The sequence below is a fragment of the Salmo salar genome, chromosome ssa02, assembly GCF_905237065.1.
Source record: "Salmo salar chromosome ssa02, Ssal_v3.1, whole genome shotgun sequence".
Taxonomy (NCBI): Eukaryota; Metazoa; Chordata; class Actinopteri; order Salmoniformes; family Salmonidae; genus Salmo; species Salmo salar.
In genome coordinates, this window is record NC_059443.1 from 12,046,768 (window position 1) to 12,073,191 (window position 26,424).

The 26,424-nt window shown below is 43.3% G+C and overlaps 2 protein-coding genes across 11 annotated transcripts in view; one reads left to right on the plus strand and one right to left on the minus strand.

Annotated features, from left to right (window-relative positions):
* Positions 1 to 26,424, plus strand: part of LOC106593695 (focal adhesion kinase 1) — a 143,041-nt gene that overhangs the window by 61,751 nt on the left and 54,866 nt on the right. For all 9 annotated transcript variants that reach the window (XM_045697707.1, XM_045697715.1, XM_045697711.1 and 6 more), the window contains 7 exons: positions 5,202 to 5,256; positions 22,064 to 22,204; positions 22,463 to 22,540; positions 22,733 to 22,840; positions 23,497 to 23,614; positions 24,865 to 24,907; positions 25,807 to 25,868. In XM_045697707.1, the coding sequence (XP_045553663.1) occupies positions 5,202 to 5,256; positions 22,064 to 22,204; positions 22,463 to 22,540; positions 22,733 to 22,840; positions 23,497 to 23,614; positions 24,865 to 24,907; positions 25,807 to 25,868 (605 nt within the window). The remainder of the gene's footprint in view (positions 1 to 5,201; positions 5,257 to 22,063; positions 22,205 to 22,462; positions 22,541 to 22,732; positions 22,841 to 23,496; positions 23,615 to 24,864; positions 24,908 to 25,806; positions 25,869 to 26,424) is intronic.
* LOC106592081 (cytochrome P450 2F3) lies at positions 10,344 to 16,209 on the minus strand. Of its 2 annotated transcripts, none has more exons than XM_045697765.1 (2): positions 16,067 to 16,209; positions 10,344 to 12,612 (listed from the first exon to the last, which is right to left on the minus strand). In XM_045697765.1, exon 2 carries the CDS (start codon positions 12,601 to 12,603, stop codon positions 11,125 to 11,127), a length of 1,479 nt encoding a protein of 492 aa, XP_045553721.1. In that variant the 5' UTR covers positions 12,604 to 12,612; positions 16,067 to 16,209; the 3' UTR covers positions 10,344 to 11,124. The 2 variants fall into 2 exon arrangements, with proteins under 2 accessions (XP_045553721.1, XP_045553712.1); XM_045697756.1 differs by having other exon boundaries at positions 15,942 to 16,209.

Genomic DNA, 26,424 nt, shown 5'->3' on the forward strand with positions numbered 1-26,424 from the left:
AGCTATTTTTGTTTATTTTTGACAATTTTAGTTGAAAACAATTCCAGTACTTAATTGTTACATAGAAATGATTTATATTGAGATAAAAAAATGGCTGTATTGGACTTTTAAAAATTATGTATTTCTGTATTAACAACATACACGTCATTATCTTAACACTGTCTTCGAACAGAGATCCTACAATTCACCTCTATGAGCCTGTGCTGTGCTGAGCCTTTGACCGTGTGTGTCCTCTCTCCTGGCTAGACGTATGTAGGCTAGTGTAAATTGACTGCCTTCCTCGTGAACCTCTCACTCTGGACGCTTCGCAAATGGCACCCTATTCCCTATATCTCTGGTCAAAAGTAGGGCAGTATGTAGGTAATAGGGTGCGATGTGGGATGCAGCCCAGGGTTCCTGCTGGGAAACAGCCATGCTGAACTCATTAAGGTCCTTTCGGCTCCCGAGTGGCGCAGCGGTCTAAGGCACTGCATCTCAGTGCTAGAGTTGTCACCACAGACACCCTGGTTCAATTCCAGGCTGTACCATATCCGGCCGTGATTGGGAGTCCCGTAGGGTGGAGCAGAATTGACCCAGCGTCATCCATGTTAGGGTTTGGCTGGGGTAGGCCGTCATTGTAAATAAGAATTTGTTCTTAACTGACTTGCCTAGTTAAATAAAGGTTAAATAAATAAAATAAAGTGGAACTGACAGCATTTTAGCAACATGACATCTTGTTAAAATCTCTTCATATACACCCCCAGGAAGCATATCACACTTTTATTTATTTTTACATATGGTCATTTTCACGTTTTCTTAATTTCTTAGACTGTTTGGGAATTACGTATACTAAGGCATTTGAAAATTCTATGTAGCAATATAGAGTGGGAAAGTAGCCTCGTGTTTGGACAATTAATAGACACTGCAGAAAATAAAACCGAATTATAACATCTCTCTCGTACAGGACCGGAGTCTACACAGACCGGTGCGCCATAGCCAATCAGAGCTACAGTAGGCCTTTACGCAAACAAGCCATTTGCCACACGGCCTGCCATCATTCACTTTGAACTGGACTGTGTGTTTACAGGCAGTAGGGCCTGTCATCATTCACTTTGAACTGGACTGTGTGTTTACAGGCAGTAGGGCCTGTCTTCATTCACTTTGAACTGGACTGTGTGTTTACAGGCAGTAGGACCTGCCATTATTCACTTTGAAGTGGACTGTGTGTTTACAGGCAGTAGGGCCTGTCATCATTCACTTTGAACTGGACTGTGTGTTTACAGGCAGTAGGGCCTATCATCATTCACTTTGAACTGGACTGTGTGTTTACAGGCAGTAGGGCCTGTCATCATTCACTTTGAACTGGACTGTGTGTTTACAGGCAGTAGGGCCTGTCATCATTCACTTTGAACTGGACTGTGTGTTTACAGGCAGTAGGCCCTGCCATCATTCACTTTGAACTGGACTGTGTGTTTACAGGCAGTAGGGCCTGTCATCATTCACTTTGAACTGGACTGTGTGTTTACAGGCAGTAGGGCCTGTCATCATTCACTATGAACTGGACTGTGTGTTTACAGGCAGTAGGGCCTGTCATCATTCACTATGAACTGGACTGTGTGTATACAGGCAGTAGGGTCTGTCATCATTCACTTTGAACTAGACTGTGTGTTTACAGGCAGTAGGGTCTGTCATCATTCACTTTGAACTAGACTGTGTGTTTACAGGCAGTTGCAACAACGCAACTTTAGATCATTAGAACACATTCACCAAAAGCCACAAAATAGACCTGAATGGATTTCTTTAAATACCACGGGAGTCCTCATACATTTGGAAACTTTACAGTTCTATTGATCAAACAACCATGAAAAGGTAGGCTCTCGCTCCCTTAGTTGTTTATGCACATCAACAAGATCAACAACTAATGCTAGCCAGAGCAATATGTGCTAAAATGTAACGAACATTAGATAAACCCTCTCAAACTTGTTCAGCTAGTTGGCCATCAAAATTGCACTGATAAACAATGGGGAAGCCTACTCGTCCTTCTTAAGCTTGCTTGCCAATCCATGCTTGTCCCAACCAAGCACCAAAGCTAACTGGCTAAAGTTGGCTAACTTGCTAGCTAGCTACTTAGAGACAGAAATGAGAGAACACCTCACTCTGACCGTTTACTGACACCGGTCATATTCAGCAGGTGTTGCGCATTCGTTAATTCATCAGTTATTCTGCGCTCTGGAAACACTCAAACGAGAGTGTTCTGAAATCGGAGTAGCTAGATAACCAGAGTGAATTTGTGAACACGAGATATACTAGCTAACTGGATAACAGTCATTCAAGTTCTAGTTAGCTAAATAAATAACTGTATATAGCCACTAAAAAACGGTATGAGGGGAAAAAGTCAGTGCATCCTGAATGGAAGCAGCAAACAATGTACCAGACCAGCTGTGATTTACAACCTGATAGCAATATTTTCTGAAATGTATTGGTGAATTATATTAATCTTGCATTGAACTGCATTAATCTATTCTGCAAACAATGCCTTAGTGTACGCCGTGGAATGCTGAGTCAAATAGAACCTTAAAACCTCTTATGAAATTAATTTTGTAGCATAAACTGGGAATTTGATGATTATGACTGATATTATGATTGTCTGTTTCATATCTGCAAAGCAGTTAAAATGCTATCAGTTCCAATTTAACTGAGCAGCTTCACACTGTCACCACTGGTTACGACAAAATCCTGGCTCTGGCTTATTCACAACAAATAGATGCAATCTGAAGATTTGCCCTATCAGCCACAGAGGGTAGGCTATGGCTACTGTACGTCCCAAGTGGCACACTATTCCTTACATAGTGTGCTACTTTTGTCTCACTATGTAATGCACTATAGGGAATACTGTGCCATTGGGGATGCAGCCTATATCAGGAGCTAGAGTTTTATGTTCCTCGTTGGAGCACGGTGGTGGAGGCGAAAGGCCATTGGTGTCTTTATGTTCCCAAAGCAAATTATTTGTTTGTTCTGGACATACAGTGAAGGAAAAAAGTATTTGATCCCCTGCTGATATTGTACGTTTGCCCACTGACAAAGAAATGATCAGTCTATAATTTTAATGGTAGGTTTATTTGAACAGTGAGAGACAGAATAACACAAAAGAATCCAGAAAAACGCATGTAAAAAATGTTATAAATTGATTTGCATTTTAATGAGGGAAATAAGTATTTGACCCCTCTGCAAAACATGACTTAGTACTTGGTGGCAAAACCCTTGTTGGCAATCACTGAGGTCAGACGTTTCTTGTAGTTGGCCACCAGGTTTGCACACATCTCAGGAGGGATTTTGTCCCACTCCTCTTTGCAGATCTTCTCCAAGTCATTAAGGTTTCGAGGCTGACGTTTGGCAACTCAAACCTTCAGCTCCCTCCACAGATTTGCTATGGGATTAAGGTCTGGAGACTGGCTAGGCCACTCCAGGACCTTAATGTGCTTCTTCTTGAGCAACTCCTTTGTTGCCTTGGCCGTGTGTTTTGGGTCATTGTCATGCTGGAATACCAATCCACGACCCATTTTCAATGCCCTGGCTGAGGGAAGGAGGTTCTCACCCAAGATTTGACGGTACATGGCCCCATCCATCGTCCCTTTGATGCGGTGAAGTTGTCCTGTCCCCTTAGCAGAAAAACACCCCCAAAGCATAATGTTTCCGCCTCCATGTTTGACGGTGAGGATGGTGTTCTTGGGGTCATAGGCAGCATTCCTCCTCCTCCAAACACGGCGAGTTGAGTTGATGCCAAAGAGCTCCATTTTGGTCTCATCTGACCACAACACTTTCACCCAGTTGTCCTCTGAATCATTCAGATGTTCATTGGCAAACTTCAGATGGGCATGTATATGTGCTTTCTTGAGCAGGGGACCTAGCGGGCGCTGCAGGATTTCAGTCCTTCACAGTGTAGTGTACCAATTGTTTTCTTGGTGACTATGGTCCCAGCTGCCTTGAGATCATTGACAAGATCCTCCCTCCCGTGTAGTTCTGGGCTGATTCCTCACCGTTCTCATTGCAACTCCACGAGGTGAGATCTTGCATGGAGCCCCAGGCCGAGGGAGATTGACAGTTCTTTTGTGTTTCTTCCATTTGCGAATAATCGCACCCACTGTTGTCACCTTCTCACCAAGCTGCTTGGCAATGGTCTTGTAGCCCATTCCAGCCTTGTGTAGGTCTACAATCTTGTCCCTGACATCCTTGGAGAGCTCTTTGGTCTTGGCGATGGTGGAGAGTTTGGAATCTGATTGATTGATTGCTTCTGTGGACAGGTGTCTTTTATACAGGTAACAAACTGAGATTAGGAGCAGTCCCTTTAAGAGTGTGCGCCTAATCTCAGCTCGTTACCTGTATAAAAGACACCTGGGAGCCAGAAATCTTTCTGATTGAGAGGGGGTCAAATACTTATTTCCCTCATTAAAATGCAAATCAATTTATAACATTTTTGACATGCGTTTTTCTGGATTTTTTTGTTGTTATTCTGTCTCTCACTGTTCAAATAAACCTACCATTAAAAGTATAGACTGATCATTTCTTTGTCAGTGGGCAAACGTACAAAATCAGCAGGGGATCACATACTTTTTTCCCTCACTGTATTTGCGTTAGTATGTATTTTCAGACTGACTGTGTGTTGCAGAGCCAGAACAACACCACTCCACCACGCTGGGATATTAGTCAGCCAAACTGCCTGGGTGAATGGTGATGTTATATATCTAGGCCAGACTGTGTACTTGGCCTATACAGAGAGATACCGCAGGCTGGCTCTTAACCAAATGATAGGGCTATGGAGGGGTGGTGAGTGTGTGGCGTTGACTACACAGTAGCTAGCTATGGAAATGCTCAGTCCTGTTGCCATCTACCAACTGACAGGTGCTCTATCTGGAGCCAACTAAAAACAAAGTGGTGCTTTAAGAGGGAATTATGCTGTTTTAAAGACACTCTTTTTAAGTAACTCTCCTTTAAAAAAAATATTTTAGAAGTAGTGTTTTCACATGCCAGGCTTGATACAGAGTCAGTGACAATGAAAATGGCAAAAAAAAATATTGATTTGATATAAATAAAAAAAATCTCTACTCTGGTTATAGATGATTAATTCAATTTCACCTGCTGCTGACCTCGTTTTGGTGTAATGAGCACATATTCTTGTTGACCAATGCTGTAATGCAGTACTCTTTCTGCTCTGTCCTCTGCAGAAAAGATGTGGGTTTACGAAGATTCTTCCCCAAGAGTTTGCTGGACTCTGTGAAGGTAGGAAGACCTTCTTTGCTCCCTTTCCCCATCCTGGGCGTTCTATCATAGGCCTCTGCAATCAGGGAGATGCCATTGTTCAGACTGAATCAGTATCATCACCTGGCTGGCTGGCTGGCTGGCTGGCTGGCTGGCTGGCTGCTCCTCATAGTCTTACCCCAGAGAATAGGTGTCCCAGTTCTGCACAAACCTCACAGTCCTGTTGGAAACCGTTCCGGTGGAATGGTCAGGCTCTCTCTTCATCCTTCATCCTCTCTGTTTCTGTGTCTGCCCTTACAGGGCTCCAGACTGCGACCAAATACTAACATTTTGCGACCCTTTGACTTGGCTGTACGAGTTAAATGTATTACTAGTCACACTGGTGCGATCTGCACATTCAACCTGGTCACCTCAATCAAAACGTCTTATTTTTGGGGCAAATAAAACCATGAATTTGTCAAACAGTAAAGTGCATTATCCTCATGACTCCTATAATAAAAGTGTTGTCCCTGCCGCTGTGCCCGGCTGCTGGCATGAGCAAGCCTTTCACACTCTCTCTCCCCCTTGTGCACTGCCAAAATGCCTGCCTCCCCCTCCCATGGATGCTTGCTTCCAGCACACCAAACCCCAACCCCTGTCACTCAAGCAGGCAGCACAGTTCTTCCATAGAGAGTGTAAATAAAAAGGCCTAGAAACTGCTTCTCCAATAGAAATCCCAGATCACGCTTGTAGGTGATGTCGTGGCGACATTATCTAGCTTAGCTCATGTGCAGAAACATGTCATCAGGTCTAATGGTCGTGTCGCACCGAACTTCGCATGTGCAGGTCATCAAATCAAAGGCAATTCTTCGATATACAGTTGTTTTTTATGAAAATGAAAACATGTCAGTTTGTCAAATTAGGTTTTTCCTTTAGATTTAGAGAAAACCCCAAACTGCGATGTTGGGCCTCTGGGTTTAGAAACTCTGTGGTTCCTCGCTGTTTACATTCTCTCAGCATGCTATCAATGCATGCACTCAACAGATTCTTCCAAAACAAGAAGGATACCGCTTTCCGAGTAACAGCATGTGACCAAAGACTGGTATTTGCGACTTTGATGTGCCATCTTGGGCATTTCATGATTATGACGAGGATGGATTGATTCAATTTATTCTGTTTTAACACCTTAACATGATTAATTCTTGATATGAATCCATGTGTTTTCTGTTCTGGACTATTTGTTTGTGTGTCTTGCTCTCTGCAAAGCACGAGTCAGTTGGTTTTAGGAAGCTGGCATATGCCTAAATTAATGCTAATCGCTAACTAGCTAAAAGCCATTTAGCTAATGTACTGAGCTAGGGGAGAGCAAACAGGATCTCTAATACATTTTTACATTTTAGTCATTTAGCAGACGCTCTTATCCAGAGCGACTTACAGTAGTGAATGCATACATTTCATACATTTCTTTCTCCATACTGGTCCCCCGTGGGAATCAAACCCACAACCCTGGCGTTGCAAACACCATGCTCTACCAACTGAGCCACACGGGACATAATAATACAGATTGCTACTAGCCAGCAGTGGTGGTTCTGTAAGTCAGGGTGTTGTTTGTCCAACGGTATGAATTAGAGAGCCTATATTCTTTATCTCTTTGTCTACATATAACATCATATATCAAATGTAATTAGGGTCCCCTGGGAAACACTGACCAACACTTTGGTTCCAGTGGTGGTCGGTTTCGTTTAAGATGAGGGAGGACGATTCTTTTTTTTATATGCTTGGCCTTATTTCTGTTACAGTATGTTGGATGACTGTCATTCATATTCCATTCAACCAGCTCAATGTAACATTGATAGGTTTAGGCTACTTACTACATGGGTACTACCAACCTATCCTATGAATGAAGGTGGTAATTTCCTTTAATGTTCTCAGGACATGCGTCGGTAGTACCCTATTGACCATCAGGTCCTAATGGCCTGGTACTCATGGCTCTACTGTCCCTCCATCAGGTCCTAATGGCCTGGTACTCAGGGCTCTATTGTCCCTCCATCAGGTCCTAATGGTCTGGTACTCAGGGCTCTACTGTCCCTCCATCAGGTCCTAATGGCCTGGTACTCATGGCTCTACTGTCCCTCCATCAGGTCCTAATGGCCTGGTACTCATGGCTCTACTGTCCCTCCATCAGGTCCTAATGGTCTGGTACTCAGGGCTCTACTGTCCCTCCATCAGGTCCTAATGGCCTGGTACTCAGGGCTCTATTGTCCCTCCATCAGGTCCTAATGGTCTGGTACTCAGGGCTCTACTGTCCCTCAACCACTCTGACATCAATGCAAATGCAATGGAAATTCACATCAAACACTGATCATCAAAACAGCATCAATTTGAAGAAAGAAGTGCAAAAGCAGGTTGAAACTGAGTGTAAAACATGGTCGTTGTGGATGTTGTTTCAAAGCCTAATGCAATGAAATTTACAATACTTTTTAAGGTAATGATTAATTCAGAACACCCATATGCTTATTAGACCTTATGCATAGATATTATGCATATGCATAATCTGAATCTGAGGTTTATGACCCCAAGCCTGAAGAAAACCCTGAATTAAAATGAAGATTGTGATGTTATACAATACACAGACTACCGCATATTACACATGGCAGAAAAACATAAAACAAAACTGATTTAAGATCTTTGGTATATAAATGGGCTAGCCTATTCTCCAAAATTAAACACATTTGACTAATGGCCTTTGAGTGTGGACTGTATCATTATGCATACTGTATGTACTGGTTACCTTATGCTACACTCCAACATTTCTATCCATGAGTCTGGTAGAGAACGTATAGCCCTAAGTGATGCTGTTGGTTCATTGATTGTGCAGGGCGGCTTACAGTTAGTTTACAATTATAGCGAATTTTTTTATGATTTGGAATAGCCTAATAGTAGTGATTATTTTTTTGTGTGTTTTTTCATAATTAATTGGGTGACACATTACCTTTAGCTATACAGAATATCTCACCACCGTGCATTTCCATCTCCTCCTCTCTCTTCTTTCCTTTCTCAAGCATGCAGAGGGGCTGTCAACAATTTAGTGAAATGTGTTTTGTTGCGAAAACATGTTACTATCAATGTTCCTGAAGAGTTTTCACGAGGTTTCCAAATGTAAGCACTGGGTAGCTGCAGGAACAGGGTTAGAGAGGCCATGGCATACAGAGTTTGGGCAGAATATCACCTGTAGCACAGCGGGAGGCTACATGCTCCTCGAACAGTAGTTGATGTGTGGAGTGAAGTAAGTGTTGTTATATTTATTCACAGCTGCTCATATGAAGCACAGCTCTGCTATAAACACAAGTAGGTTTTCCGGCATCATTGAAAGACTGACCGTCGCGAGTGCAAAGACTGACCTCCATTCACTATTGGAGTGCATACGGATTACATGTCTTTTTTCCCCTGTTCCTGTTCCTGCCCATTTGATAATGGGACATTCTAAATCTAAACTAATTTGACATATTAGTAAAGACAAGATTCAATTGAGAATAGTCTGCTGGGTGAAAATATGATGACTTGATGAGAGAACAGCTGTGCAGACTGAGGTAAGGATTGGAGCACAAGCTTTATTTTTTGGACTTTCTCAGATCATCAATAGCCTATAGTCACATCATGCAGCCAATATATGTTTTGATTTCTAAGACATTCTAGTTTTGTATCGTTCACAACCAAAGTTGCCAAGTAACTCTAAATCTAGTGTATAGGACCTGTTTCAAATGATCACTTTTACACTCAACATAGCCACTTCATATGCGCACTTGCTCCAGAATGGGAAAAATATCCTTTCTGTGTTATTCAGCTAAGTTCAATTATATTCTTCTAACTATTAAATCATATATAAAATAATGGCATGGGACTTATAAGCATATCTTGTCTACTAAATGAACAAGCCTACAGTCTGGTATGGAGCATAGCCAGATAACATACAGTAGCCAACTCATTCTGTTCTTCTGAAATACTTTTTACTCAGATCATAATGTTTCTTTAGACCTGACTAAAATAAATAATGGATTTATTGTGATGGTGTATAATAGATTGATTTATTAGAATTTTTGAATTTAGATGCTCCAAAGGGTACACATCAGCTTGTTTATGTTAATGAACTGTCAACTACCGTGAGACCGGCGGTCTTTTGCATGACAATAACCGGCTGACAGAATTTCATGACCGCCACAGCCCTATGCAAGACAAAATATTTAAGTGCCTTTGAACGGGGTAGGATAATAGGTGCCCGGCGCATCGGTTTGTGTCAAGAACTGCAAAGCTGCTGGGTTTTTCACGCTCACAGTTTCCCCTGTGTATCAAGAATGGTCCACCACTCAAAGGACATCCAGCCATCTTGATACATATACTGTATCTACCTGAAAATACATGATCTAAGTGATTGATCATTGGTGTTCTGCAGTCATAAAGCCTTATTTACTTTGAAGAACTACTAAAATTGTCACGGTTCTCGTCGGTAGAAATGGACCAAAACGCAGCAGGCATGCGGTTGTTCATTTTGAACATTTATTCACTCCAAAATGAACACAAAAATAACAAAAGTGAACGAACGATAAACTGACAGTCCTGTAATGTAGACATACACTAAACAATCTCCCACAAATGACAAACACACCCTAATATATGGGACTCTCAATCAAAGGCAAATAGACAACACCTGCCTTCAACTGAGAGTCCCAACCCCAATTAACCAAACATAGAAACAGACACACTAGACTCAACATAGAATACATGAAAACCAAACAGTGCCCAAAAACCCCGGAATACTTAAATCAAATGCCCCTTCAACAAACACACCACCCCGAACCACATAAAACTAATACCCTCTGCCACGTCCTGACCAAACTACAATACCAATTAACCTTATACTGGCCAGGACGTGACAAAAATAGTGATTTTGTCAGACAGCATAGGCAGCAGCTCTATACAGATGAGTTGATGAATTGGAATGAAATAATAAAGTCATCAAATAAAACAAATATAATATACACAACAACTGAAATATTTTATTGAAGTAAAGTAATGTGAATAAATTATGGTTACTAAGTGATCAGCAGTAATGGGCAGTCACTACCATCATGGGACTTTTAGTTATTGTTTTATTCTGCATTCAACTCGCATAATGCATAGTGCATTTAATGTTAAACATTTTTTTTACCGTGATTTAAAAAAAAACATGGAACCGAAACCGAACTGACCTCAAAAAGCGCTAATCGCTCAGCACTATTGACTAGGATCATTCAATCTCTCTGTCGATAAGTCTAATGATGCTATAACTTCTAACAGTAACTGTATCCACTGGTGAGTTGGTAGAGAGTGAGGTGATTGCCATCTAAGAGCCATCTTTTTTTGCGGCAGTGCTGCCTCAAACACATTGACTTAGTTGCTGAGACACAAAGACACTGATAAAATGAAAGATACACTGGTACCTAGACCCCCTAACTGACAGCCGACCTGAAAAATGGACCCCCTAACTGACAGCCTCCAATTACACATGCCTGAATCCTCAGCGTACATTACATTACTGTCTGGTACACCCAGCATATCTCCTTCCCGCTCCTCACTCCCAGGACCCTGAGTTTCTCCTGATCCACCTATACTGACCAGAAAAAACTCCAAGCATTCGTTGTTAAAGGACACACATCACAAAGCATCACATTGTCATGAAAAACAAAACAAAAAACAGACACCTGTCCCTCAGTGGAGGCTGCTGAGGGGAGAACGGCTCATATTAATAATGGCTGGAACAAGCTTATGGAATGGCATCAGACACATGGGAACCAACCTCCTGTGCTGTCCCTCCTCCCTCCCTCATCTCTACTTCTCCTCCTCCTGAGTGGTCCTCCTGGATGCTCCTCCTGGTCAGCGGGGGGTAGCGATGAGCTGGTAGTGACGCGGCACGTTAGTGAAACTGCTTAACTCTGGGCTGAGGTCAATGCTGTCAGGTCCTCCAGGGCAGGAGAACGAGAAATGTTGCAACAGAGACACCAGGAACAGAAAGATCTCCATACGAGCCAGAGACTCTCCCACACAGGCACGCTTACCTGCAGAGAAAGCCAAGAAGGCGGGGTTCTTCTGGAAGTTTCCGTTCTGATCAAGGAAGTGATTGGGATTGAAGGTTGTGGGCGTGGCCCAGTGGTCCTGGTCTCTCAGAACAGAGTGCAGCATGGGAAGGATCACGGTGCCCTGAGGGATAGTGTACCCTCTGAATGAGATATTCTTGGTCGCATAGTGCGGGAGGTTCAATGGGACAATGTCCAGGAAGCGCTGCACCTCGTGGATGATGGCTTCTGTGAAGGGGAGGGACTTCCTGTCCTCCATCTGAGGGACACGCTGTCGGCCAATCACTGTGTCGATCTCCTGCTGAACGTGCTCCTGAATGTCGGGGTATTTTAGGAGCAGCATGAAGGCGTATCTGAGAGTGGTGCTGGTGGTCTCTGTTCCTGCAAGGAAGAGGTCCAACACTGTGGACACCAGGTTCTCGTAATGGAACTCAGAGGAGGACACATCCTTCTCCTGCTTGAGTCTGGTGAGGAAGCAGTCTGTGAAGTCTCTAGGGTTGCCTGGGTCAATGGTCTCCTGGTGCTCGTGGATCTTTTTCATCACAAAGCCTCTCAGCTCGTCCATCTGGCTGAACACGACTTGCTGCCGACCAGGCAGGCGTTCCATCAGCCAGGGGAAGATGTTGTACAGCTGTCCGCAGGGGCTGCTTCCAAAGCGCAGTACAGCTGAGAGGATGTTGAGCAAGTGCAGGAAGTTGTCATCGTCATAGCCGAAGCGCTGGCCGAACACCAGAGAGCAGATGACGTTGGACACGGTGCGACTCAGGAATGGATGAGGATCGAAGGGCACGGCTTTAGTGGCGTCCAGACTGTCTATGAGGTGTTGGCTCTCCTCCTGTATCCACTCCTCCATCCTCTTACGGCCCATCCCAAAGTCTCTCAGCGTGGTCAGGGTGAAACGACGCAGCTGGTGCCAACGCTCCCCATTACTGATGGCCAGGCCGTATCCCCTGGTAACTCGGACCAGGAAGGGGACAGGAGCGCGTCCTGTGAAATCCTCAGCCTGGTCCACCAGAGCCTCCTTGACTGCCTCGTACCCCACCAGCACCACGGCTCGCTGGGGCCCAAGATACACTGTCATCACTGGCCCATACACACCACTCCACTTGGTGAGGGTCTTGAAGGGGGCCTGTTTGTCAATCTGATGCAAGTTGCCTAGCAGCGGCAGGGCGCAGGGTCCTGGGGGTAGATGGACATGTCTCTGTCTCCTCAGCCTGAACAACCACAGTAGAAGCAACAACACCAGGCCTCCCAACACCACGCTACTACACATCTCCATTGTTCCAGCCTGCAAAACAAACAACGTCTCTTGTTATTGTTCTTCTTATGTAGTACTATATTTTATCACTCCAATATGGTATCCTTCCGCGCGGCAGGATACATTCAGAGTAAGGATTTTCTGATTAGTCCTGTGTACCGGGTTATGCTGCGGCTGCCCCCCCTTAAATAGCTGCAGCGGCACTACTTCCACCTCTTCTCTTTCTCTGCGCATTCCTGAGAGGATTCGCTAGGTAAGAGCTGTATCTTAGTGTATAGGGCAGACGTATACCCACAGCTATTCAATAGCTTGGAGCAGGTAGCTAGCCTCTCCATCTGGGTGCTCTGTTGTCCCCCTCCAACCCCCATCCTCTTTTCCCTTAGAAACTCACATACAGCTCTATTACACTGCTGGTGTTACACAGAGAGAAACTACCATGTCCAGTATGGTGTTTCGCTGTGAGAAAGGCAAGGTGTCTCTGCCCACAGGTGTCTCAGAAGGCGGAGCCCAGCAGTCAATCTGAAACACACACAGCAAATCTGCCGTCCCATGCACAGAGACATTAAACACTGGACACTTCCTTTTATACTGTTTTTCACACGGGTGTATTTATACACTGGACTTTTGACATGTTATTATTCTAATATAATTACTACTGTACATTGCATTTTTTTGTTAGTGTTTATACACACCGCGTATTTATATACTAGACTCTTGACATAGCTAATATACAGTATTTACTAGGGGTGTAATGGTTCGCTAAACCCACGATTCAGTACATATTGCGGTTTTGGAGTCACGGTTCTGGGTATGATACAGCGGAAAAATGAAATTCCAACTGTTACTGTAGTTAATTTTAGCTGTTAATAAATACACATTTTAAAAAGCATCCTATTTTTGGCCCAAGTCCAGTTTCTGTGACATCATTCACAATGTTCCTGGCATTGTCTTTTGTGACAGGGATTGTTATGTTGGGCCTCAAGTAGAGGTCTAAAAGGTTGGACCCGTTCCAAAATTACCTTGGGCTTTCCCACCCGGCCAAATATGCATAAATACATTTTTCAATGTAGACAAGAGACCCGTTCCGACAGGACCCGAGGACGACCAGTTCCGTATAGACGTGGTTGGATCAGAGTGAGGGAAGCAGCAGAAAAGTCCATTTGTAAGCTACTTTATTCACCAGAGCTGATATAGCGTGAGGCAGAGCAGGAGGAGGAGGGGCCTTGCGAGGAAGAGGAGGGGCCTTGTGGTGAGTCTACTGTGAGAAAGTGAAACAGGAGCAAGGAGGAGGGAGGGAGAGGCAGCAACCACCGAACTGACTTGCGCTAGTAGACTGACTTCTAGCTTGTCATAGCTAGATTGTTTATCATCCAATATGATTACGTAGAACCTGTCTTGACTGCATCAAACCTTGAGAAGCTAGTTGGCTAAGATAGCTAGCTAAGTTAGCTAGCCAGATAGCTAGGCTAATTGAGTCTTCATGTGCTTTCTCCCTGTCCTACAGCATTTTTCTGCACCCGCTATAACATCTTCTAAACTATGTACGCAGCCAATACACTTTCATTTGATTTGACGTGCTTGCCGCCGGCCTTGGCAGCCTCTCACAGTCCCAAAGAGCAAACAGAGATAGGCAGGTGGAGCTCCCACGGGTACTGAATACATTGCTGGAGGGCTACGAACTCCAATTCCGTTGCCGGTACCGTATCAGTTCTGGTGCCTCTGTCTCAGGGTCTTCTGGTGTTGAAGCCCTGGTTGACTGAATATTTCTGAATGGGTTCAGATGAAAGAAGTGTCGACCTCCATCCTAACTCCTCATTCTGGACAAGGGTTCTGTCTGAGTGAAGTGTGAACCGGCCATTACAGTTGTCCACATACGCTTCTTGCGCTGTTGCTGGTTAACTAGGGGCTTCCCCCAGCGTGTTTGCTCGGCTGGGGCAATGGACACTTAATTTCACAGACACAGCCAATGCAAACGGTTTTATCGGCTTTTATTTGCTAGGGTGAGAGAGTTCTGCGCCAGGTCCTATCCGAACAGACTCTCATGTTGTTACTGCAGCATTTCGGCTGGCCGGCAGGCCTTTGCCTTTAGCTGTGGTGGCGCATTCTTTTGGAGGAGTTACTACCTCGTGGGTCCTGCTCAAAGGAGTTCCCCTCTCAGACGTTTGCGCCTCGGCCAGTTGGATGCTGTCTAGCACATGTTGACCCCACCTATGTGGTCGGGAGGGCTGTTCTTCATGTTGTATCTGCTTCCCTGGGAAGGGGAGGAGGGACACAGCAAACAGGACTGCTCTGAGCTCAGTCCGGACTGGACTTTGGTCTTTGTCTGACCAAAGACTAGTTCACTGATTAATCTGGTACTGTGATACCATATTGGAGTGATCCAATATAGTGCTACATAACAAAGGCAACGTACAGTATGTAACCATGGTTATGGGAGGTATTGGATTACTCCAATCCTTTTTGTCGGTGATCTACGGCGCCTCGAAAAAGGACACGAGGTGGAAGTAGTGCGACGGCAGCTATTTAAGGGGGGCAGCCGCAGTACCATGGTTGTGGTCAATTCTACAAATTACATTCTAATTCAATTCTCTCTCCCTGTAAATTAAATTTAATTCAATTCAAAATTCAGGTCAGTTTTTTAATTTGGAGATAATTCAATTCCTCAAAATTCCAATGTTTGATAAATTTCAAGAATTGAACTCCCAATTCAATATTATCCACAACAATTCCACAAATTCAAATGTAATTCCCTCAGGCTTTCAAGCTCATCATGTCACTGTTCAGACAGCCTACAGTAGCTATACTGGAAATATAGGAATACACTCTTAGCACCTTTTTTTCTATGTAGAACCTGTTATGGTTCTCCGGTTGTCCCCATAGGAGAACCCTGTGAAGAACCATTTTTGGTTCCAGGTAGAACCCTGTTGGGTTCCATGTAGAACCCTTTCCCCAGGGTTCTACATGGAACCCAAAATAGTTATACCTGTAACCAAAAAGGGTTCTTCACAGGGTTCTCCTATGGGGACAACCGGAGAACCCTTTTAGGTTCTACATAGAAAAAAGTAGCCTAGATTATTTTATACAAATCCTACAGAACAGTTTGATACTATGTGCATTATTTCCATTAACTGGGAAATGTGAAAATATTACATTCCAAAGATTAAATGTTTTTGGAATTATAATTCAATTCCAAAATGATAAAATCCAAACTGTCTAATTTCAATTCAATTCAAATTCCATAACTGAAAAGAAAAAAAAAATACAAAAATTGAATAAAAAAAAAGATTCTCCACTTCATGAGTGAAATAAAGAATTGAAATGGAATTTCTAATTAAATTGGAATTGACCCCTGGACTTACCTGAAAATCCTTACTCGGAATGTATCCTGCGGCACGGAAGGATTCTATATTGGAGTGACCCAATAGCTCACATAACCGTGTTTACATACTTAAAGAAGAAACAATAACAACAAAGGTTAACCCACCTATCTATCTTTAGTGTTTTCCTTCTCTCTGTGTTGTTTTCTGTCTCTGTTGCCTGCCTGACTGTGTGTGTGTGTGTGTGTGTGTGTGTGTGTGATGCAGATGTTTGCAGAGATAAGGCTGTGTGTTGGAACTTACTGTACTGGAACAGAAGTGAACAACGGATTATGTGATTGGCTGCTGAGTCGTGCTGACATACTTTACACAGATTGCACCTTCACCCCAATCCCTTCCTACTTTTTAGAATCTGAGGCCAACATTAACAAAGCAGATGACAGTGCAGAAATCACCAGGAGCGGAAAGGACTAATACTGTGTCTGTCTAGGTTTAAAACTTTTATTTGTATTTTTTATGAAACACTTTTCCCCCAATTATGTGTATTTTGACATGGCTATAGGCCTATGACCAGGGTGGAAGACAGGTCAGATGTATTCAGGATGACTTCGTTACTGGACAGTAAGGTCCAAAAGTATTTGGACAGTGACACATTGTTTGTTGTTTTGGCTCTGTTCTCCAGAACTTTGGACTTGAAATGATACAATGTCTATAAGGTTAAAGTGCAGACTGTCATCTTTAGGGTATTCATCCATATCAGATGAACCGTTTAGAAATTACAGCACTTTTTGTACATAGCCCCCCCATTTTAGGGAACCAAAAGTGTTTGGACAAATGTATTTATAAGTGTATTAAAGTAGTCAAAAGTTGTGTATTTGTTCCCATATTCCTAGCAAGCAATGACTACATCAAGCTTGTGACTCTACAAACGTGTTGGATCCTTTCACAATTTGCTTTGGTTGTGTTTCAGATCATTTTGTGCCCAATAGAAATGAATAGTATTGTAAATACTTTTATTGTAAATAAGAATAGAATATGTTTCTAAACACTTCTACGTGAATGTGGAAACTACCATGATTATTGATAATCATGAATGAATCATGAATAATGATGTGTGAGAAAGTTCCAGACATACAACGATCATACCCCTTACCCGGTTCACTTCCATGCTCACTGAAGACCGTGATAATACTCCATGCTGCTGGCTGTTTGAGATGCTTTAGAAGCCACGTTGATGCTATGGCCAGATCATACCCCTTACCCGGTTCACTTCCATGCTCACTGAAGACCGTGATAATACTCCATGCTGCTGGCTGTTTGAGACGCTTTAGAAGCCACGTTGATGCTATGGACAGATCATACCCCTTAACCGGTTCACTTCCATGCTCACTGAAGACCGTGATAATACTCCATGCTGCTGGCTGTTTGAGACGCTTTAGAAGCCACGTTGATGCTATGGACAGAATCCACTTTGAGAAGCAACTTCTTGCTTAAGTCCTCCTTCCATTGTTGTTAGCCTTGGAAATTCTCAGGGATGAAATGTGCCCCTCAGATTGCTGATTGACGAGTAGATGCCCAATTCGCCCGCCTCATTCTCACAAACTTATCCAACTTATTAGGACGTTTTTCATTGTGTGCAAAAAACTTCACCAAACTATAAACTTCACTAAACACTAAAAGGTTGATCAAAAGGAAGATGATGAGTAAAAATGCAATTGCTAGCTTGATACTGTTACTGTCTTTACACCTACGAACAAACCCACGAGGACTGACACGAAAGCTGAGCTTGGCTATGTATTTCCCCACCGTGTGACCCAGGAGGACACGAAGGCTGAGCATTTCCCCACCGTGTGACCAAGGAGTACACGAAGGTTGAGCTTGGCTTTGTATTTCCCCCACCGTGTGACCCAGGAAGACACGAAGGCTGAGCTTGGCTTTGTATTTCCCCACTGTGTGACCCAGGAGTACACGAAGGCTGAGCTTGGCTTTGTATTTCCCCACCGTGTGACCCAGGAGGACACGAAGGCTGAGCTTGGCTTTGTATTTCCCCACCGTGTGACCCAGGAGGACACGAAGGCTGAGCTTGGCTTTGTATTTCCCCACCGTGTGACCCAGGAGGACACGAAGGCTGAGCTTGGCTTTGTATTTCCCCACCGTGTGACCCAGGAGGACACGAAGGCTGAGCTTGGCTTTGTATTTCCCCACCGTGTGACCCAGGAGGACACGAAGGCTGAGCTTGGCTTTGTATTTCCCCACCGTGTGACCCAGGAGGACACGAAGGCTGAGCTTGGCTTTGTATTTCCCCACCGTGTGACCCAGGAGGACACGAAGGCTGAGCTTGGCTTTGTATTTCCCCACCGTGTGACCCAGGAGGACACAAAGGCTGAGCTTGGCTTTGTATTTCCCCACCGTGTGACGCTGACTGTAGGGCGTTATTGGATTGTTTCAGAAGATATAGCTGATTTGGAGAAAACCTCAAGCCCAACTTTTAAAACAACATTACAATATTATTAAAATTGATTTAAGAGTTTGTAATTTGGAATGTTTTCTTTTGGTGCTCTAAGTTACTATTAAATGTGTTTCTGGCATTGAGAAATAGGTGCAACACTCACATTAATATGAATCGACATGTTTTCTGTTCTGTGCTGTTAGTTTGTGTGTCTTGCTCTTTGCAAAACGCTGGTCAGTTGGTCTTAGGAAGCTTTTGTAGGCCCGCGGATCAATTTTACAAAACAAAAGAAGAAAAGAAATCTGGGTCTTAATTCACTGTTGAGAGTTAGAAGTTTTGAGAAAACAAGGTGCTATTTCTAAATGTGGTTGTGCATCAGCAGTTATTCTCTTGTTATGTCACTCACTGACAGTCACTCAATTAGCCCATGTCCCCTAACCTTTTTAGATTGGTAAGTTAGTCTAGCCAGCTATCTAACATGGTCGAATTACCGACCACTCTAAAGCTTAGAAATGTCACTTAGGGCCCCCCAAAGTCTAGGGCCGGCTCTGACTGCATGTGTTTGTATGGATGAGGGTACGCAGACCCGTGAGCCACTGTGGCCCTTCATGATGAGTTCCGATTTTTTGTGTCCCCCACCCCAATCAAAGTTGCCTATCCCTGTAATAGAGCATTGTGACTTTAAATCAAATCACATCAAATAGTATTTGTCACATGCGCTGAATACAACAGGTACCTTACAGTAAAATGCTTACTAACAAGCTCTTTCCCAACGATGCACTTTAAATTCGAAAATAGAAACATATGAGAAACTAGATGGTAAATTTCCGTGAAGAAACATTTGTTGAAGTCAAAGAAGTTTAAAACATTGTTCTTAAGAGAAGCAGTGACATATAGTCAAAGTTAATTCTAATAAAATATCAGGTCTGACTACTATCTCAACCTTATTCCTTTGGAGTGTGGGGCAGTTAGATCACCTTTCATCACAAATAACTACACTCTGACTAATACTTCTATTCAATAGGACTTTTAGCTTATTATTTGGGGAAAGAAATATGATTTTGACATTTTGACATTTTACTCATTTAGCAGACGCTCTTATCCAGAGCGACTTACAGTAGTGAATGCATACATTTCATACAATTTCATACATTTCATTAAAAAAAAAAATTCTGTGCTGGAAGAAGTTTAAAAGTTTGTTGCTGTTGAAGAATGTAGGCTGGTGTAGTAGAGGGAGGGACTGTTTTATACATGGTAGATAGTAACCTTCAGTGGGAGACTAGGTGGTAGTAGTGGTAAGTAGCCCAGAAGTACTGGTAGCAGTACATTGCAGTAGTAAAAGTGAATGTTTTAGATAGGTAGGCCATGGGTTAGCTATAGTAAATGAGGTCGCTAATTTGGTTAGTTAGTTGTTATACTGGGTTAGTTTAATGAGTTGGGGTGAGCTTTATGCCTCCCCCAGTGCTATAATTTGGTTAGTTAGTTGTTATAGCGGGTTAGTTTAATGAGTTGGGGTGAGCTGTATGCCTCCCCCAGTGCTATAATTTGGTTAGTTAGTTGTTATAGCGGGTTAGTTTAATGAGTTGGGGTGAGCTGTATGCCTCCCCCAGTGCTATAATTTCGTTAGTTAGTTGTTATAGCGGGTTAGTTTAATGAGTCGGCGAGAGCCTTATGCCTCCCCCAGTGCTATAATTTGGTTAGTTAGTTGTTATAGTGGGTTAGTTTAATGAGTCGGGGTGAGCTGTATGCCTCCCCCAGTGCTATAATTTGGTTAGTTAGTTGTTATAGCGGGTTAGTTTAATGAGTCGGGGTGAGCTGTATGCCTCCCCCAGTGCTATAATTTGGTTAGTTAGTTGTTATAGCGGGTTAGTTTAATGAGTTGGGGTGAGCTGTATGCCTCCCCCAGTGCTATAATTTGGTTAGTTAGTTGTTATAGCGGGTTAGTTTAATGAGTTGGGGTGAGCTGTATGCCTCCCCCAGTGCTATAATTTGGTTAGTTAGTTGTTATAGCGGGTTAGTTTAATGAGTTGGGGTGAGCTGTATGCCTCCCCCAGTGCTATAATTTGGTTAGTTAGTTGTTATAGCGGGTTAGTTTAATGAGTTGGGGTGAGCTTTATGCCTCCCCCAGTGCTATAATTTGGTTAGTTAGTTGTTATAGCGGGTTAGTTTAATGAGTCGGGGTGAGCTGTATGCCTCCCCCAGTGCTATAATTTGGTTAGTTAGTTGTTATAGCGGGTTAGTTTAATGAGTCGGGGTGAGCTGTATGCCTCCCCCAGTGCTATAATTTGGTTAGTTAGTTGTTATAGCGGGATAGTTTAATGAGTCGGGGTGAGCTGTATGCCTCCCCCAGTGCTATAATTTGGTTAGTTAGTTGTTATAGCGGGTTAGTTTAATGAGTTGGGGTGAGCTGTATGCCTCCCCCAGTGCTATAATTTCGTTAGTTAGTTGTTATAGCGGGTTAGTTTAATGAGTCGGGGTGAGCTGTATGCCTCCCCCAGTGCTATAATTTGGTTAGTTAGTTGTTATAGCGGGTTAGTTTAATGAGTCGGGGTGAGCTGTATGCCTCCCCCAGTGCTATAATTTGGTTGGTAGAATATATTTCGATTCTGATTTCAGATTTAAATAGCAGAGAAGTAGATGAAGTTTTTACATAAGTTTTTGGGAAAGCGGTCAATTCTGAAAACACACGTTTATATTAACAGTGTTGCACTTTTCACGTAGCCTAATTTGGGCCAGCTAAAAGCCTTACCACCGATCATGCAACATTGTGGACTAAACGTTCAAATTCTGTTGCTGCAGGATTATTTTACTTCAGCAATACTGGTCAAATGTAGATCCTACATCTGTATGTGTAAGACACTGCAACTGAGACTAACTGGTATCAGGCTTTGAATTATGCAACACCATGAACGATACCGAGACGCAACTGAAAATGGATGGTTCACTCAGTAGGCTTTGTACACTAATTGAGCAGACTGACAGCGATTATTTTGTTGTGTAGAGATGTGCACAGGATAGCACTCGTATAGGATCCCAGAGCCCATCATGTGACTAATTACCTTGATTGTTGTTATCCAATTAGGCAGTTCATAATTGATGCTCCGCCAAGTTAATATTTGCATAATTAGAACATCTTGTTTTTTTTTACCCATGTCAGATTCATGTAAATGCTTTCAAGGATCAAATGAGGTGTCATCATCCTAGAAAATCAGATTAGATTCAGCAATTTGTCTTTTCCACTTTTTGAATTTCAAAGCATAGATTTGTGATTTGTTTGGCATTTTTCTTTGAAATGCTTGTAATTAGTGGGAGTGATGGAAGGAGAGGGTGGCAGAGACAGATAGAGTTTCTGCTTTCACAGGATGCAGCTGATCTTATTGTCATGACTCATTATTGGGCTGTGGTGTCAGAGGCTCCTGGTGTGGATGTGTCTATGAGTCATCTGATAGGATGCTGATGAATGACTCTTCTAAGGAATAGTAATGTTTACAGTTGACTTTATGTTGAGAGTCAATCCAAACACATACTGTATGATCATTTAGTTCTGTTGATGATTTTTTGGTAATCACTATTTGTAGGTGTAGCCTTATAATTGATAAGGATGTTCACTTTTTCATACCCTCAGTCTTTATTTGTTGTTAGTAACTTTCTTCTGCCAAGACATGTAGGAGTCCTTACCCTTTGTATCTCTCTCTCTCTCTCTCTACTCTCTAAGGCTAAACCACTAAGGAAACTGATTCAGCAGACCTTCAAACAATTTGCCAACCTAAACGATGAACAGAGCATTCACAAGTTCTTTGAGATCTTGTCTCCCATTTACAGATTCGACAAGGAATGTTTTAAATGTGCCCTTGGGGTAAGTAGGCTAGTGATAGACATTTCACTATCCCACTGTGATAACGGTTGGCTGTCCTCAGGGAAACCCTGGCTGGCAGGGTTCCAGACAGGAAGAGCTCAGCTCAGTAGCCTTCATGATGTGTTTCACAGTGACACCTGCTGGGCATGACAAACACTGTTGCTTCTTTCATCTGTCTGTCTGTCCATCGCTCTCTCTCTCTCTGTCTGTCTGTCTGTCCTGCCTGTCTCTATGTCCATCTCTCTGTCTGTCTTCTAGTCCAGTTGGATTATCTCTGTGGAGCTTGCCATTGGACCTGAGGAGGGCATCAGCTACCTGACAGACAAAGGATCGACTGTGAGTACTGCTGAGTTATCAAGGCTTTCTTTATTTACCTTTTATTCACATTCTTCTGTACATTTTGTAGAATTGCATTTCCTACCCAATTCAGGTCTTATTCAGTCGTTCAGTGATGTTCAGGCTAGCCAGGAAGATGACTACCACCATGGATGTTTCATTCTGTGCTTTCTGTTCTGTCCGTGTGTTCAGCCGACACATCTGGCCAACTTCACCCAGGTACAGACCATCCAGTACTCCAGCACAGAGGACAAGGTGCGCCAGGGGATGCTGCTGCTCAATGTGGCTGGAGCCCCTGAGGTACAGTGTGTGTCTGTGTGTGAGCGTGTGTGAGCGTGTGTGTGTGTGTGTGTGTGTGTGTGTGTGTGTGTGTGTGTGTGTGTGTGTGTGTGTGTGTGTGTGTGTGTGTGTGTGTGTGTGTGTGTGTGTGAGCGTGTGTGTGAGCGTGTGTGTGAGCGTGTGTGTGAGCGTGTATGAATTCAGTAACATGCCCTGCAGTGGCCTCAGTGAAGTTATTTCCAGCACTGTAGCTGGTTGACAGATGAGGAACTCTGAGCAGTAAACACTTGATTGAGCACTAAGGGATTTTCCAAAGGAAGAAGATGTACCCCTCATACTAGCAAAACATACTCCTCCCTGCATGGGATCTTTGATGGACTGTGTGTGTGTGTGTGTGTGTGTGTGTGTGTGTGTGTGTGTGTGTGTGTGTGTGTGTGTGTGTGTGTGTGTGTGTGTGTGTGTGTGTGTGTGTGTGTGTGTGTGTGTGTGTGTGTGTGTGTGTGTGTGTGTGTGTGTTCGTCCTCTCACTTCTCTCCTTTGATGTGCTGTGCTTTGTCCTAACTGGAGGTCTCAGCTGGAGGAGGTAGCCCTGCTGATGAAGCCTCTTTGTTGCCTAACTGTGTCTGTCTGACTGTGTCTGTCTGACTGTCTGTCTGACTGTCTGTGTGTGTCTGCAGCCTCTGACGGTGACCACAGCGTCTCTGAACACGGCAGAGAACATGGCTGACCTGATAGACGGATACTGTCGCCTGGTCAAGGGAGTCTCCCAGTCCTTCATCGTCCGTGTTCAAAAGGGTACGCTAACACTGCTCCTGACACCTTTACACTGAGTGGAGGGGTTTTACACACACCCACAATAACAACAGGATCTGGATAAAAACAAGGCCGAAACAGAGAAAGAGGGAATGTCTGAAAAACAGTGAGCAGACATTCCCCTTTTCCTCTATGTAGTGGAAGTTCAGACTGACAGCCATGCTGCTGTGTTGTGTACTGTGGACAATGGACTTGACTGTGTTAGAGAAGTGGTGGAAAGAGCTCCAGACTCCACTGCACTGAGGCTGGATTGTAGTGTCACAGATTGATAGATGTAATAGGATTTATTTGACCTTTATTTATACAGGTATGTCCATGAAGAACACATTCTTATTTACAATAACGACCTGTCAAACACATCAATAAATAACAATTACACCATGCACGTCTATACACACATCAACTACACAATACACGTCTATTCACACATCAATTACACAATACACATCTATATACACATCAGTTACACAATACACATCTATATACACATCAATTACACAATGCACATCTATATACACATCAATTACCAAATACACATCTATATACCCATCAATTACACAATACACGTCTATATTTACATCAATTACACAATACACATTTATTTACACATCAATTACACAATACATGTCTATATTCACATCAATTACACAATACACGAAAAGAAAACCCAAAACCCAAAAAATAAAACATAATCATATGGCACAAACACATTCTTCAGTAAGTTAGCCCACATTCATCCACGACTTCATATGTTTTGTAATCGATTTTCATTTGAGATTATAGATGTGGTATTAATGTTGTAATAGCATCATGTTTTTCCAGGAAGTCAGCCCAGTAATAAACACATGGCTTTATGAGAGGCAGTTATAGAGCTGTTGAGGGACTGCCATTTCATTTCTCCACTCCATTTCTCCAGTCATTTGGAAAGCTGAACGCAACAAATCAAATTGCCTGGAAACAGCTTTCACTACTATTCATTTCACTCAAGGAATTCCGTCTTTTTAAAACATGAATGAATTCACAAGGGAGAAAGAAGTATCCATTCAAGGCATAGGCTTTTAAGGGCTCTTCTCTGCTTTAGGCTCATATATGAAAGAATGTTACATATTTGATGTCTAATATTATTAAATGATATTAATAATGATGAATGTGGGCATTAGGATGGATGCTGTTTATGGACTGTAACGTTTCTGCTAACCCTACATCTAACTGCCTCTGACTATCACCAACAGAGGGAGAGAGAGCTCTACCTTCCATCCCAAAGTCCACCCCAAAGTAAGTTCATGTCTCTCTCTCTCTCCTCTCTCTACTCTATATCTCTCCTCTCTCTCTCCTCTCTCTCTCTCCATCTCTCTCTCTCTTCTCTCTCTCTTCTCTCTATATCTCTCCTCTCTCTCTCCTCTCTCTCTCCTCTCTCTCTTCTCTCTCTCTTCTCTATCTCTCATCTCTCCTTTCTCTCTTCTCTTTCTATATCTCTCCTCTCTCTATCTCTCCTCTCTCTCTCCTCTTTCCTTTCTCTACTCTATATCTCTCCTCTCTCTCTACTTTCTCTCCTCTCTATCTCTCATCTCTCCTTTCTCTCTCTCTTCTCTCTCTATATCTCTCCTCTCTCTATCTCTCTCTCCTCTCTCCTCTCTCCTCTCTCCTCTCTCTCCTCTATATCTCTCCTCGCTATCTCTCTCCTCTCTCTCTATCTCTCCTCTCTCTCCTCTCTATATCTCTCCTCTCTCGATCTCTCCTCTCTCTCCTCTCTCTCTCTCATCTGGAATGTTTCTTCCAGGCAGCATATCAGGTTTCAGTCAGGTGCTCTGAAAACCAACACAAGCCTTGCTCCCCACCTACCGCTTCTTTTTGGCAGAATCATGAGGAATCTATCTGACCCTGTTTAGAGTTCCTGTCTCCGACCCGCCCATCTGACCCCCTACCCCCCTTTAACCATATCCTCTTGGAAGTGCTGAAGGGCCTACTTATTGGGATCCCCCTGCAGCACCCCTGTCAAACATGCCCTGCCAGTGAATGGAATGGTCCTGGGACTGTCTATAACAGAGCCCAGTCATAGTGCCACAGTGTGGACAGGCCAGTCTGTCTTTCTGTTCTGTTGTCTGGTGACTGGAGAAACAATCCTTTCACAGGGAAATGTACAGCATTCATCTGTTCAAACCTTTATTCCACAGAGTCTCCAACCATGAGAAACGTCTGGATGGGGGGGTCCGGACACGGGTCGCATGTGTCTCAGGTAGGACCTTCTCACTCTCTCTTTCTCTTTTCACGTCTCCTGGGTTTAGTGTCAGATGAGGTTCAGTATCAGATGAGGTTCGGGGTCAGATGAGGTTTGGGGTCAGATGAGGTTCAGTATCAGATGAGGTTTGGTGTCAGATGAGGTTTGGGGTCAGATGAGGTTTGGTATCAGATGGGGTTTGGTGTCAGATGAGGTTTGGGGTCAGATGAGGTTTGGTGTCAGATGAGGTTTGGAGTCAGATGAGGTTTGGTATTGTACTGGGACTGTGAAGCTGTTGATACATTGTCTTGTTGGGCTTTGCCATGATAACGAAACAGCTTTCCACACAGAAGCCTTTACTGAAATCAGTATCTGCCATGTTAACTATCCCATAATTCACTGGTTTATTAGTGCATGCAGTGGTGACAGACAGGATGCAGAGATGTCAGTAGAATACTTGTGATGATTGACAGCCCATCAGTCAGCTAGATGTCTGACATGTACTTTGATGTGAGCACTCTGATGCACCGGTGGAGTTGAACACATAGTATGAGTAGAATAGTGAAAGTAGATA

Bases quoted from the DNA above. Each gene is read 5' to 3' on its own strand.
- LOC106592081 (XM_045697765.1), bottom strand. From the start codon at position 12,603: ATGGAGATGTGTAGTAGCGTGGTGTTGGGAGGCCTGGTGTTGTTGCTT.